The sequence below is a fragment of the Leguminivora glycinivorella genome, chromosome 2, assembly GCF_023078275.1.
Source record: "Leguminivora glycinivorella isolate SPB_JAAS2020 chromosome 2, LegGlyc_1.1, whole genome shotgun sequence".
NCBI lineage: Eukaryota > Metazoa > Arthropoda > Insecta > Lepidoptera > Tortricidae > Leguminivora > Leguminivora glycinivorella.
This window is the reverse complement of record NC_062972.1, coordinates 1,755,825-1,771,135: the sequence shown is the minus strand read 5'-3', so window position 1 is coordinate 1,771,135 and position 15,311 is coordinate 1,755,825. Positions and strand designations below refer to the sequence as shown.

At 33.3% G+C, this 15,311-nt stretch overlaps 1 protein-coding gene across 1 annotated transcript; it reads right to left on the bottom strand.

The window, feature by feature from the left end:
- Positions 1-352: 352 nt before the first annotated feature.
- LOC125240874 (putative carbonic anhydrase 5) lies at positions 353-15,017 on the bottom strand. The gene is made up of 8 exons (XM_048149026.1): positions 14,808-15,017; positions 9,639-9,671; positions 8,287-8,454; positions 7,908-8,031; positions 7,464-7,566; positions 6,989-7,104; positions 6,046-6,169; positions 353-2,840 (listed from the first exon to the last, which is right to left on the bottom strand). Exons 1-8 carry the CDS (start codon positions 14,839-14,841, stop codon positions 2,580-2,582), a joined length of 963 nt encoding a protein of 320 aa, XP_048004983.1. The 5' UTR covers positions 14,842-15,017; the 3' UTR covers positions 353-2,579.
- Between the last annotated feature and the right edge of the window lie 294 nt (positions 15,018-15,311).

Below are 15,311 nucleotides of genomic sequence, written 5' to 3'. Positions count from 1 at the left end.
TTTCCGATTTTTTTTTATCTCCGGACACAAGGACATTATGGTTATCATATCCTGGTGAATCTTAATGTGATAATAACGTGATAAATAGCTAGGTATAGGTTTTTACGGTTACCGTGTGATCGTTAATATTGCGATTCCGGTATAATACTGTTTATTTACAACGCTTTTAACCTAAATAGTTTAAAATTTTTGTATCGTTTTAATGTTAAATCACATAAAATGATTTGTACCTATTTTTATATTTTTGTACTTCCTGAAAGGTTACATTTTATTACATTCAACTATTTTTTAAGGCCACTCGTAAAAAGCACTATCATTCAGGGGTAAAAACAAAAACAAAGTACTTAATAAATATGTTCATATTATTATTTATTGACTGGTTACTTAACAACCTAGGACATAACACAATCTTATGAATAAAATATTGTACTATTTGCCAATTCCAGCAACATTACTAGAACAACATTAAAAAAAAACTTTAAATACAATTAACTTAAAATATAACACTGACAGAACTTACTGGGTTGCTCAAATAAAATAAGATATCTACCTACATAATCTGTTGTTATACAATTCTATGGCACTATTTGCCATTATTCGTTTTCAGTCATTGAAAAAAAGTTAAATGCAACTAAAGAAATCATGTCACCAGCAACTGTTGATATTTAAACTGCGCTTCCGTTAATCTTTTTTTTATTGAGCAATGTAAATATATAAAAATATATACTTTTACTATGCGACGTCTAGAATCCAAACAGGTTGCAATTTTTGCTTGCATATTTGAATTACTGAGTCTGTAAACTGATTAAAACACAAAACAATTCAGCAATAAATATACCTACTTACTCACATTAAAATAATAATTTATACAATATAGTCACAGCCAATCTAATTTACAACTTAATTATTATTCATAAATAATTTTCACAGTTCGGCAAAAAAAGAAATAGATTATTTTTATCTCCAGACATCAGTAGCTACATCATTAGATGTTGAGATATAGATTGAACCTAATTTATTGAAGAATATAATGCAGCTTAATCTTATATTATATTCATGTCATATATGCAATGTCATGGTACATGCGTGCAACGCGTGATTTCAACGCGGATATAATAAAAATATACTATCTGTAAAACAAAAGTAAAAATATTAAAAAGTTACGATAAACGAGCGTGACAGTAATGTTGATGATATTATATTTATTACGATATTTTATTACGACTCTCTAGATATGTACCTATGTATAACCTTAATTTTTATACGCGTTTTTTATATTTACTATTTTTTTTTTGTTATACAACGTCGGTGGCAAATAAGTATACGGCCCACGCAATGACCACGAATGGAAAGCGGTCACCGTAATCTATGAACGCTTGCAAATCAAGGGGTACCTGCCTTACATTTTTGAAAGATAATTTATGATGGATTCTATTCCTTATTAGCTCTCGCAAGTGTCGTAAAAGATCAACTGCCATATACAATTCAGTGGTGTGGCGTGTGGCTGTTTTATTTCACCCATATTATTGTTTAGATCCCTGTATTTTGGGTTTTTTAGAAATCGATAGCAATCTTCATCTTGCCATTAAAAGTGTTGTTCCAAAATGTCAGTTTTATTACGTCACATTGTGGTAATGCACAATTACTCGTCGTGTGTGCGTGACTTACTTAGTGGAAAACTAAAAAATCCATACATTATTATGGATTTACAACCATGATTAAAGTATAAAATAGTACCTAGTGATTCTAAGTCAAAAATACTGGAACCCGTGACAGTCAATAGTTTTATAGAAAAAAAAACTGTCATAATCATCATCCAGTATTGCTGTGTAGGTGCAGTAGAGGTGCATCTATGTATCTTCAATTACAGTGAGCTATTATTTAACGACTTATATCATAATTATTTTATGAGCGGATCTGACAATGTTGGTCCGATTGGTCGGTCATACATTATTTTTATTGATCTCATATATGACGTCAGGCGGATTAGGCTAATTGTCAATCTTTATTACTATACGTATATTTACAATACTTAATAGGATAATTACAATACTTTGGATTAGTTGAAGTCTGAAGATTACAAAAATGATATTTTATTTTTATATTTTCAATAATATCGTCTACCATCCCATAAGCTTCAATTCTCACCTTCTTGAAAGGAAAATTGGGCAAACACTTAAAATCGGCCAAGCTTATTGAAGCTCTTTATTTGCTTCAAAAAACCTCGTCTTTATATTAGTGATAATAATTATATTACATTTTTTCTCAGTAATGGACACATATTTTGCTACTTAGCATTAAGTGTTTTTATACATGTCTGTACATTAAACATTAAACTAAAAAATGTCTTCTCATATTGTAATATGACATGTATGTTACACATATATAGCCGCAGATTCACCACAAACTTCAAACATACGTACGGTACTAAAGTTAATTTAGTTAAATCGTACGAGCTTATTTAAATTTGTAATCAATAAGAACACTGTCTCTTTATTACTACACATTTCCTTGACCATAGAAATCAATAAAGAAGTGAATAAGGAAGCGAAACAAAAGCTAATCAAATCTCTATCAAGTCAGCCGAGCTTATTGCAATCCTTAATGCTAGTTCCAATGAATTTTCTCTTCATATTGGTGATGATACAGATGCCTTTGACCAGGGTGGTAGTGAGGATGGACTTGGCACACATGATTATTGAAAAGAGGAAGCCGATGAAGGTCGGAGAGGCGATGGAGGCACAGGAGGCCACGGATCGGTACACTTTGCGGTTGGCGGGACGTAGGGCGCGATAGTTGAAGGTGTTCCCTCCGATATCGATCTTGCTGAACAGTTTGTACTGGAAAGAAGAAGTAATTTAGATTTGGTGTTGAAAAATAATGACAAGGTGACCACAACAAAAACGACCGAGAGCAAGACCTAAGAAACCCTAGGTAAATTGTGTATAAGAAGACCTGAGGAAGATGGGAAAGTTTACTAACTGGAAGAAGGTAAGGTAGCCAAGCATCGTGACAACTGGTGGAACTTTGTGAAGGTGGTGAAGACCCACAAAAGCCAACGAAAGTAAGTGAGACTTGGTGTTGTTGGTGTTAGTTTTATTGGAGCTTTTCAGATACTTTTATAATGTAAGACTTAATATAACTTCTATAGCTAATTAGATTCTTAGAATTTATGTAAGCACCTAATCTAAATCATACTTATATCTTTTCAAGATTAGAGAATAGAATACGGATGTGGAGACAACAGCTAATATTGTAACTGATAGCATATTTATGATGGGATACCAACTGTGACCCCTGGAAAATGAAACTGCTTGAAAACTAAGTTAGGTTAGGTTAGAACTGTAACCCCCTGGAAAATGAAAATGCTATCAGAAAGTAGGTTAGGTTATAACTGCGACCCCCTGGAAAATGAAACTGCTATCAGAAAGTAGGTTAGGTTAGAACTGTGACCCCCTGGAAAATGAAACTGCTTGAAAAGTAGGTTAGGTTAGGTTAGAACTGTGACCCCCTGGAAAATGAAACTGCTATCAGAAAGTAGGTTAGGTAATAATATGGGCAACAATTAATATGGCAATAATTGCTTATGGCGTTTGAATATTATACTAAACCATATTATTGCACTTAATAATATGGATAACAAATAGTATGGCATTTTATGATTATGGAAGGTAATGTTCGGATAAACAACCAGTATGTCATACAATTTTTATGGTAAACAAATCATTCGGGCAAATGAAATTCAGGCAAGTTAGATTCGGGCATATGAATATTATGTTAAATGACTGTCGGGCAAACAATAGACAACCATTTATGATTAAATAATGCCTAAATCTAATAACTGATTAGAGATCCGCCACGGAACAAGAAACTGGATTTTAAAGATAAATAATTATCAATTTCTATATTTCTAGTTAGTGATACACTTATCTAAAAGTTTATACCTATCAATATGTTGATAGGGACCTATTTAGTCATTATAATATGATATGCATATAGGGCAAGTGCTTTAAGGGCATTTAATACGCGCTGAGCTTGGCCGAGCGTAAAGGTTGTAGTATAAATAAGTAAATTATACATATAAAGTAATTATTGAACGCGATAATGATACAGGCGTAGGTTAATGCTTTGGCAATTATCAGAGCATGAATGAATGAAGATTACTAGACGGAAACAATCAGAAATTACTCCATAACATTGTACTTATTATGGATTCATATATTACATAGGATCCGTGGGGCTTACTCGTAGTCTATTTGTGTAAGGCACAATGTAAGGTGTCAAATAATCCTTATTAATTTATTATATTAATTAGGTGTGATTTACGCCTTAGTTATTCTAAGTTTTCGTGATTAGCCTGAAATCATTGGTTCAATATCAATTTTTAAAAATACGGTCTTACTAACTACTTAAATGTTAACATTTATTAAGAGGCCAGTCAGCGTAACCACAAAATCAGGTTAGGATATTCATCAAAACTTAATAACATAAGTTCTAATTTTTTTAGTGATAGCTACGATATTTCCATTTAATTGAAGTTTATTTAAAAAACCGTTTCTTATATAGAGAACTACGAACAAATCGCAATTACACCATAATTGTAAACCGTGTAAATCCAACGCGAACTGGTATTAGTTATTAGATGGGAGGAAGCAGATTAGCCCATCAAGAACGAATTAGTACGCCTACGGGATTATGACTCTGTCTGGTTACTATGAGTTTCTCATACTTTGGTAGGGTAAGTTACGACAAAAACATATTCACTGTATGGAGAAATAATTGAACAGCGCCTCAAGTGGTTATTCAACATGTACATACTTAGAACCAAAAAATCATAATTTTCTGTTTCGATTACGTTATTGCACTAATGTATTCTTAAACGTCAAAAACAAATGCTAGAAGTACTAGCACAGAATACATATTAGTACAAGTACAAGTACAAAAAGCCCTCTCCAAAACCCGTTTAAAGAAATAACGACTCCTAATACGATACTATTAAGTTCAAATTCCTACCGCGCTACGCAAAATACCTACAATTATATTCAAGTAGAAGTGCGCTCTCTTTCTATCGCGTAACTCGTATCTGTTCTGACGATATAGGGTTGTCTTCTTTAAAAAAATAATATAATCTTAATATTTAATTAATTAGTACCTTTTTTATTTTGCTCTACTTTAGCTCGAAAAAACCTAAGATATGTCTATATGGTCTTTGTTTACATGAACTTATTTACATAATTATATAAGAAACTAAGACTAAACTTAAAAGCTAGCTGATGTCTAAAATAGGCCCTTGCGGCATTTTACCAAGGATATGTCTTAGTGGTATGTAGGTTTAATTCTATAAATTCGCGTGAAACTAAGGCGTACTTACTTAGATAGGTACCTTAATTGAAACAGGCCTGATATGTATTACCTACTCAAACGCCTTGAATAATTCCGCCCTTTAGTTATTTTTCTAAAAAAATGAGGTTTCGAACAGTACGATCACGATAAAATATTCACGATAAATAATTCTGTGACAGCGGTCGAATCAATACGTACACGCGATGAACAATCTCTCGCGCGTGCGTCACCGCTCGCCCGCGAGGCCCTACTGATTTGCCCCTCGCGAGGGGTATTACAGTTCGATACCTACACGCGCGAGTGGGACAGGCCTGGTACTAGTACTAAATATAGACACGGACAAATTGCCAAAAATATATACACAAATATAAGATGGTGTACTGTATACCTACATGTTTTTTAACACTTTAAGTTCTCGCGTTTTGTTTACATTTTTTAAAGACACACACGGGTCGAACGCGATAAAATACCTTTTACCTTTTACCCAACGTTTCGGCCAGGTTGCACTAACAGTGGTCGCGGAAGACTGACGTCCCAGCGAAATGCGTTTTTATAAATGTTCGAGTAGACAAATAAAATTGATCTACCTATTGATACATGTTTTTTGTCACTTCGTTCGTGTCCATATTTAAGACCTTTTGACCGTATCATTTCTCTATCATGAAAAAGGGAAGCAAGATCTCATTTCATAAATAGTCGTACCTGATTATCAGAGATGACAAGTGGCTTGTCCATCACGATCCAAGTGACGGCTTCCTCGCACTGGGGCGTGGTCAGGGAGCCGTGGTACGTGTAGAACGACTGCGGCTCCGGGCTCAGCATGCGGCTAAATACAAAATATTCAAATAATTATTAAAATAATTAATAAAATAAATACATATTATACAAACTATTAAAATAATTAAGAAAAAAAATATATTTGAGAAAAAAAAAATATTGCCAAAAAAAAGTCCGGAAATATTGCCAACGTATACTACAATCCTTATGCCCTTTATGATAACACATAAAACAATACTAAGGGTACAGAAAATCAAGAAGAAGGAAACAAACATTGATTTCCTAAAGAAAACTTTTACATAATTTTAATGTAGGTAATAGGTACATAGGTATATCTCACAAAAGTTAAAATTCAATTAGAATTAAGTGGTAGCTAAAAGTTGTCTTGAGGAGATCGCTTTCTTCATGATTTTTAGAGTGTAGATTGGCAATATAAAATTTACGATTATCAGTAATCAATAATTTATTGCTTTCATAGGTAGGTAAGGATAGGTACATAAGACATAAAATTGGTTGTTTATATTGGCAAAAGTACGAAATAATATTACTTGCAGTTAAAAATTGGAGCAAAGCTTAATAAGCATGTTATAATAATGTATTATGTGATGTGTGTTATCTCTTATTTTACATATGGCTATCAAAAGTATACTAGCATTGACTGATAATGAGAATGGTCTTCGGATGTTTTTAAAGTTAAAAACAATGCCCTTCACCGTCACTAAAGGGTGATACAATGGCGAAACGAAAGGCCGATCAGAGAGTAATTTGAGAAAGATAGGAAGTTTTAGACAAGGCCTGTTCATCTTGTACTTCAGAGGGATCTGAACCTTGAGGTAAATAACCCTGTAACAATAGAGAAGTTACTCACGATAAATCAAGGATTTGAGCCATGGTTTGGTTGTCCGGATCCATGCGGTAGGTTAGCTCGGGTAGAGTAGGAATGATTTGAGCAAGGGCGTGTTCTGCTGCTGGGCCACTCTTCAACTAAAATAATAATCTTGTTTTAATATGACTTTAATATAACAAGTGAGAACAAGTTACCAGTTGCATGCTCTATGTTCAGTAACTATCTTCACAACTTACACTTAAATGATGGCCATACTATCTTCCTAATATTCAGCGATGCATGTCAAAAGTTAGTAATAAGTAGTACTTGTAAAACAGGAATGAAAGAGAATGTATGTAATAAATGTAATTGATAGGTTGCATTACTTTCCTTATAGATAATATGACATTTAATATTGATTACTTAATAACACGGATTGCTGCGTTAACAATGTTATGAATAGGTGTACATATATATATACAATTTGTAAATAGGTTTATGGACTAGGATCACTTACCACGCAAAGCACTCCTACTACACTGAGCCCATCAGGGCGCTTCAGAGCCTCCTCCAATTTTAGCCCAGTTTTGATATGTACCATGTGGATCTCCAAGGGGTACCTTAAACAATCAGAATAATTGTTAGCTTTCTGATGAAGTACCCAACTTCATGCTTTGCGTAGGTAATGTAGGTATGTGGTATCACGGTCACACAGGTACATATGCCGAAAAATGCTACCCTCAGTGTGCAACAACGTAGTTGCACCCATGTGGGTGATGCTAAAATAAATGAACTTGATTTGTTTTTGGCAGCTAAAGAGATGATGACATTTCATTTATTGGACTGCCAAGGTGCCAACAAGATAAGTCACAAAAAAGGAGCTACACCCATTTAGTTATAGGTTCGTATCCGCCAACATATATGTTTGACATAAAAAGTAAGTACACAGTTACAAACTTACTTGAAACCATCAATAGCGTGTTCCGACAGCCAATGTAGGTGGAACTGAAGAAATGTGTAGTTCCCTTTTAGAGGTCCCCCTGACAACACGGGGGCTGGAGTACCAGGAACTGCGGACCATTTTACTGCGGACAAAAATGCGATGTCTGAACACAAACCGTCGTAAAAAGGCAGCCATCTCACAAAGTTTGGCTACATTGTGGGATTTGTGGGTGCTTTCATCAAATCAACAATATTCATTCAAGTGCTTCTATCGAATTATTGATCTGGGAAATATTGCCGAAAACAATACCTACTTTTAACTGTACCAGAAAAGGCATTATAATACGGTCTTGCATTTTCCGCTGTCCACAACGCCTAGTAAATGAATATAAACTCACAGGTATGTCCATTGTTGAGTGCCGTGGCCGTGACTTGTTGGTAGCCGCGGAAGACCAAAGGGCCTTGAATGTGATCTCCTTGCCGATCTACCACCGCGTCTTTAGTCGAGATGTCGATAGGAGACTGTAGGGTGCCAGAGCTGCATTTTCCGGGCCATTGATACTCACCTGTCAAAACAAATTGTAATGTTGAAGTCCTTTCATAACAGTTATAATAATAGTACCTACCTAATACCTCGGTTGGGCTGCAAACAAATTACTTTTTTTATATATTTTCCCAATGTTTAAGATTTTAACAAACTCACTAAAATGTACACAAATAAAAATTCAGTTTATTTCAATTTCACATTTATAAATAACTTAATTCCCTAGGTATTGTTAAATATTTCTTTATCTACTCGTATTGTATGCTAATGATGATATTTTAGTTAAATTTGTACGATAATATGTATATCCTAAAATTTATTAACTTTCAAATATTAGGTTTTTAATTATATTAATATTGGCTAAAAAAACAAACCATAATATGTTATTTAAATCACGGTGATGGCAAAGCACATAAATTGATTTATACGAAATGTCTGTTGATGCTTCTGGATGATTAAACCCGTGTCACTGGGTCCAATTTTCCAATCAGGTGCTCATCCAGGCTATCCGTCTGTTTTAGACATAACTAGCTTTATCTGCTGCTATTTTAAGTTTGAAAATATTTTCTAGTGTTTTTTTTTAGGGTTCCGTAGTCAACTAGGAACCCTTATAGTTTCGCCATGTCTGTCTGTCCGTCCGTCCGTCCGCGGATAATCTCAGTAACCGTTAGCACTAGAAAGCTGAAATTTGGTACCAATATGTATATCAATCACGCCAACAAAGTGCAAAAATAAAAAATGGAAAAAAATGTTTTATTAGGGGGGGTCCCCTACATGTAAAGTGGGGCCTGATATTTTTTTTCATTCCAACCCCAACGTCTGATATATTGTTGGATAGGTATTTAAAAATGAATAAGGGTTTACTAAGATCGTTTTTTGATAATATTAATATTTTCGGAAATAATCGCTCCTAAAGGAAAAAAAAGTGCGTCCCCCCCCTCTAACTTTTGAACCATATGTTTAAAAAATATGAAAAAAATCACAAAAGTAGAACTTTATAAACACTTTCTAGGAAAATTGTTTTGAACTTGATAGGTTCAGTAGTTTTTGAGAAAAATACGGAAAACTACGGAACCCTACACTGAGCGTGGCCCGACACGCTCTTGGCCGGTTTTTTATAATAATCCATCTGGGAAATATTGCCAAAAAACTTTTTATATGTAAAACTGTGCAAAATAAAGATGTACATAATTTGTCGTAATTTACCTTCATAACTCCATTCAGCTTCATAACTTAAACCTGAAACAAAATAAAACAATATCAACTCAATATACTTTGTAAGTACCTACTTAAATCGGGATATTGTTAAAAACTCTATTTTCTTCCAATTAATAAAATAATAATAAAAATAAAATTTGTTTATTTCCAAGAAAATACAGTCATGTATACAATTAAACTGACCTCCACACTAGGCAGATGCCTGTCCCGTGGAGGAGATGGTTCAGTCTTAGGTATCAATTAAAATAATATCATAACTTCTTACATATAAAAGAAAAACAAAAAAAACAGTAAAGGTAAAAATTACTGTGTTAACAAGCACTTAAAGTTTTAAGACAAAATAAAACAAAATAAAACAAAATAAAATTGCTTAAATAGTTGTAAAATATCGTTATACTCTCGTATGAATGAGTTTAAAATTAAATTTTAATAGATGTACTTAATTGTTCAATCATGATGTCATTGGCCTCACACGTTAAATTGTGCGTCCACGATACAGATGGACAAGTTAATGGCCCAGTCAATTCCAAAATGGCGTATCATTGTGTTATAGATAAAGGTACCACATTGTCGCTTAAGCATAAGGACGCTATTAACAGATAATTCGTATAAATATAGTACCTAATTTCGTCCTTGTGGTATTTTCTCTTTGAGAACGCCACATGTGTATTGTGTACAATAGTAGTGGTCTATTATGTCGTCGATACATCACAAAGACTACCATGTCGGGGCTGGGCGAGTAGACATTGTCGCTCGAGTTGATAATGGGAACTTTTATGATTTGTTACTACGAGTCACTTGCCGGGTGGCCAGTAGTATATACCTACATGATGGTATCTTTCAGACATATTCTGATATTGATAACAGGTTATTGAATTAAATTTGGTTGACGACCGGTATGGCCTAGTGCGCAGTGACCCTGCCTGGTAAGCCGCGGTCCTGGGTTTGAATTCCGATAAGGGCATTTATTTGTGTCATTAGCACAGATATTTGTTCCTGAGTCATGGATATTTCCTATGTACATAATATAAAAGTATTTGTATATTGTATATATCGTTGTTGCTACAACACAAGCCTTCTTGAGCTTACTGTGGGACTCAGTCAATCTGTGTAAGAATGTTCTATAATATTTATTTATTATGTCGTAGATCTGACCTATTTAATTCATAACTTGTCATTAAACTCGAAACAGACCTGTCTGTCCTATTTAATAGGTCCTCGTTATGGGCTTTGGGTTCGAGTTCCGGTAGGGTTGTTTATTTCTATGAGTTCCAGTTAATAATTTTAAATAAATATATAATTTACTATAGGTTATTGTAGTCTACGTTCAACACAAGCTTTACTGAGCTTACACTGTGAAAAGGAAGCACCGAGGGTCCCAGTCCAGACGCGGCCTACCATGAGTCATTATTTAACCGACTTCATTTTTAATTCGATCGAAACTTAAGGAAATAAAGAGTGATGTTAATCATATATCGGATTATAATTTAATAGGAAAGGCTCAACTTCTAAGCGCGTTATCTGAGTACGAGTGAGATCATAATTCATGTTTTATCATAATTATTATTTAATAGAGTATCAAACTTATAATGAATCAATAATTAGTGACTCAGTATGATGGTATCAGAGACAGGTGGTAATTAAGATTAAAGTTTAAGTAAATATTGATTATCGATGAATAAGATTTAGATAAAAGATTTTTATCAAATAAGTTATGCTCCGAAATTATATATTGCAATCGAGTACTTTATAGTGTTAATATAATTCGGAGAAATAAAATATAAAAAAATACAATACGTATTCCTGACGGCAATTCGAGTATAACTGTTATAAATCAACATAGGCTGTAATTCGTCATTGCAAGTTAAAAATGTAATAAAATAGGCAATTCAATTTCCTTCAGGAATTTTTGTGCGCTACGGTTATAAATAACAATTGACAGCTAACATGATATATATAAACATATACATGACGTTTCAGATTGATTTCACAGAAATAATTTCTGGAGATCGACTGTAAATGAAATGAATCAAATTCATAAAAAAAAAATTGCCTTTATTCTACCATAACTAACATTAATTTCATTTGCATGCATCATTTTCAATTTATTTTTAATTTGTAACAATCATTATTTCTATCAAATTCACACGAAGGCTTAAAATAAAAAAAAAAACATAATTACGAGTAGGTACATAATCTTACGCCTGTACTTTTTCCCAAAAAGGGGTATGAAGGTATGTGGTATTAAAACATGCGCATGCGGCAAATCGCGATGAGAGGTGAAAGAAATATATTGTGATTTGTCATTCATATTTTTTTGCATCGACTAGTAAAGCTTTATTATTATTATGTAGAAAAAATTGAACGGAGAAAGTAATATTTGCCATTTTTTAAATTAACGTTTAAGCAATATTTCCTGCGAAAACGTTAAACGTGTTAATATTGCCGAAAGAAAACAAATATTCTACTCACCTAAAAAACTCTATACCTCTCAATACATACTGGTTTTCGGTATAGTTTGGTTATTTATTGATTAAAATTGGCTGCAGTAAAATAATTTAATGATCACGTAAAACTGGTCATAAAATGCCGACTATTAATGTGAAAGGAGAATCCGTCCTTATATAGATCTCTTCCTGATAACCTTTGAGTAACTGCGAAAGCGATTAAAATGTAAGTTTTTGCATATATGTAGGGTTATTTTTAGTGCATTAACTATGTACTTCAGACTAGATGGACCGACGATCTGGTTATATGGTCGCGGGAAATCGTTGGTGGCGAATATATTTAATATTGGAATATATTCGTATTTGAATTGTTCAATGATTTTTATTGCCTAACATCATTCATTAAATATCTAATAGCTTAACAAAAAAAACTTAGGTATTTATATCCTTAGTTAATAAAAAATGGCAACTGTTAGTTGTTGTTAACATTTAAAAGAAAAATCATGAATGAAATAATGAATATACAAATTGTACTTAGCAATTAAAAGTAAACGAAATCTAAAATAGTTAAAACGTTAATATACTTAATATGTTTGTATATGTATACCTAGTAGATATGGCCTGTTATTTACATATAGATAATAAAATTGAATTTAGGTTATAGTTTACCGACTGTTTGTTTGACACCAAGTTTTTGACCGCCTCAAGGTAAAACCGTACAAGTAAGTAAAGAAATATTCCGAAACAAGATGTCTTCTCAATATTTATCTTCCGATAACGTCTTGATGTCGCAAATTTACTATTTGTGTAAATTTAATTGCTTTTTAGCGATGTAGATTGGTTTTAAAGGTAAATACAATTTAAAAATGGTTTACTTTTTGATAAAGATATGATTTTTGCGGTGTGTGGGCATAATATTTGTTAATTACATTGTATTATGTCATTTACAGCTCAACAAGTTGCTTAGAAGTTTCTATAGGTAGAAATAATGAACTTTTTTGGTCCTATACCTCGCACGTAAAATGATAATCTCATGACATTTTATTTTTTATGTGGAAGTGTCACGTAAATGTTTTCTAAAGGCATCCATTTATTTGAAAATATATCATTTAAGAAATTAAAATATGGTACCTACATATTTTTAAGTCACACACACACGGGTCGAGCGCGATAAAATAACATTAAAGCCAAAGACGTGTCTTCTGTGACGACGGCTAGTGCAACCTGGCCGAAACGGAAAAAAGGTAAAATAGTAGGTACATTGTGCCACACGGGGTGTAAGTTAATTTTTCTAATGCGAGTCATGGACACTGGCGATCAAATATATGAAAGAGGCGCATTCCTAGCACACATTCTAAGCTCGTGTAGGTGAACGCGTACCATGCTTGTATGAGTGAGATATGACAGGTCGACAGGTCGCGTTTTTGACAGACGGTAACTGTGAGATAAAAATATGTAAAAAGAGTGTCGAGAGGGGAAGATGAGTGGCACTTTGGCACTTTTAGCGGGGAGCGGGAGTGGCCATACTGTACGATAGTACTCTTTATTATACTGTACCTATACATAGTTGTATCGCGACGCGATACTTGTCAGAGCGATTTGAAAACTCGAGGTTGCGATATTCAGACACCCAAGTTATACGCAATACTTCTCATCACTCTGGCAATTCAAAATGTAATAAAATAGAATAAAAAGGTAATTAAGTACCTACTAGATTTTTCATAACATTATAGGGAAAAAGCTACCCTGAGTCTGCGTGCAATTGCACACTTACTGAATAAGTGCGATGAAAACAATATAATTGCCTGATTCCTTATTGCGGCGTATCTTGTATTAGTTTTCTTAATGAATTTCTTTTCCATAGTACAAAAGTGATAATTGCGTTTGGTTCGCTACAAAGCGGAAGCAATTGGGATGTTGGCTAAGAGTGTACTATTTATTATATATTCTCTGATAAGAGGCACAATTTTATTTAGACGCCCCTATTATTATAAGACAAATCATACATTAAAAATAATCCTGTATGGTTTACTGAAAGTAAAGTTCAGCCAATGTTCAAATAATAATAGCGGCACCATAAAAAAAAATGTACGAATATACATGGAAAAATGGTTTTTGACATCCGGTCTGGCCTAGTGGATAGACTTTGCCTCCTAAGCCGATGGAAGCCTACAATCCTGGTTTTCTTCATTATGTTCAAGTATTTGAATATTGTATGTATGTATGTATCGTCGTTTGAGTACTCACAACACAATCTTGGGGCTTGAAGGTACGTATCAGCTGCAAAAGTGCATGGCGAATTTATCAATGAATTCATTCATAATTTCTCCGTGCACTTTTGCAGCTGATAGTACTTAATCTCTATAAAAATGTTCTCCTAATACTTATATGTTCATTTTTATTTGCATATAGCAACTATAGCTATACATTAAAATATTTAAAATTAGAACTTCCATAATTATAAATTTAAATAAATTAATCTGACGGTCGCATTTCAATTTTTAATATTTTTTTTTTTATAAAATTTTACTAGTGCTTGCTGTTAAGCCTATTTGAATAAATAATTATAAATTCTGAATGTTTATATATTCCATTACATTTTAATTTAATAATAAATTTCCGTACCAAGAAAGCACTAAATTGCGTGCATTGTTGGTATGATAGTTAAGTACGAATGTCAACTTATTATTGAAAAAAAAAAAAAACTTACCTATAAAACAAATAATAACAATAAACGCCTTCATTTTCACACGCACTCAAATAAAGAAAGCTCTAAATTTGAATCTACAAATCCACAAGCACACACGCACACGAGCCCCCGACAACTGAGTTGTGACAATTTGTTGTCAACTTTTTATACATTTTTCGTATTTTTTTATTTTTTATTTATCGCGAATAGGCGCGCGCCGTGCGATTCGCGCTGCCGTCGGGTGTAGGCTCTAGGCGAGGAACAGCGGCGGGCGGAGCGCGCGCGATGGACACACGGCAAGATTGCAATGCAAACGGATCATTTTATTCATTCAAGATTTAATTTTAAAAACTTAAATTAAACAACACAATTTTATCAACACATAAGCATCATAAAAAAGGTAAACTTCAGATTTTTAAATACTTATTTGTACGTTTTTTTTTATTATTACATTACATACTAATATTATTTACTAATCACCCAATAATTATTAACTGGCCCATATGACTTAAAAAAGTTAAAAAT

Excerpts from the sequence above, each read along its gene's own strand:
- LOC125240874 (XM_048149026.1), bottom strand. The coding sequence starts at position 14,841 with ATGAAGGCGTTTATTGTTATTATTTGTTTTATAG. Across the intron at positions 6,170-6,988 it reads GCTCAAATCCTTGATTTATC|CCGCATGCTGAGCCCGGAGC; the intron begins GTGAGTAACTTC and ends TTTTGTATTTAG. Across the intron at positions 2,841-6,045 it reads TTGTCATCTCTGATAATCAG|TACAAACTGTTCAGCAAGAT; the intron begins GTACGACTATTT and ends TCTTCTTTCCAG.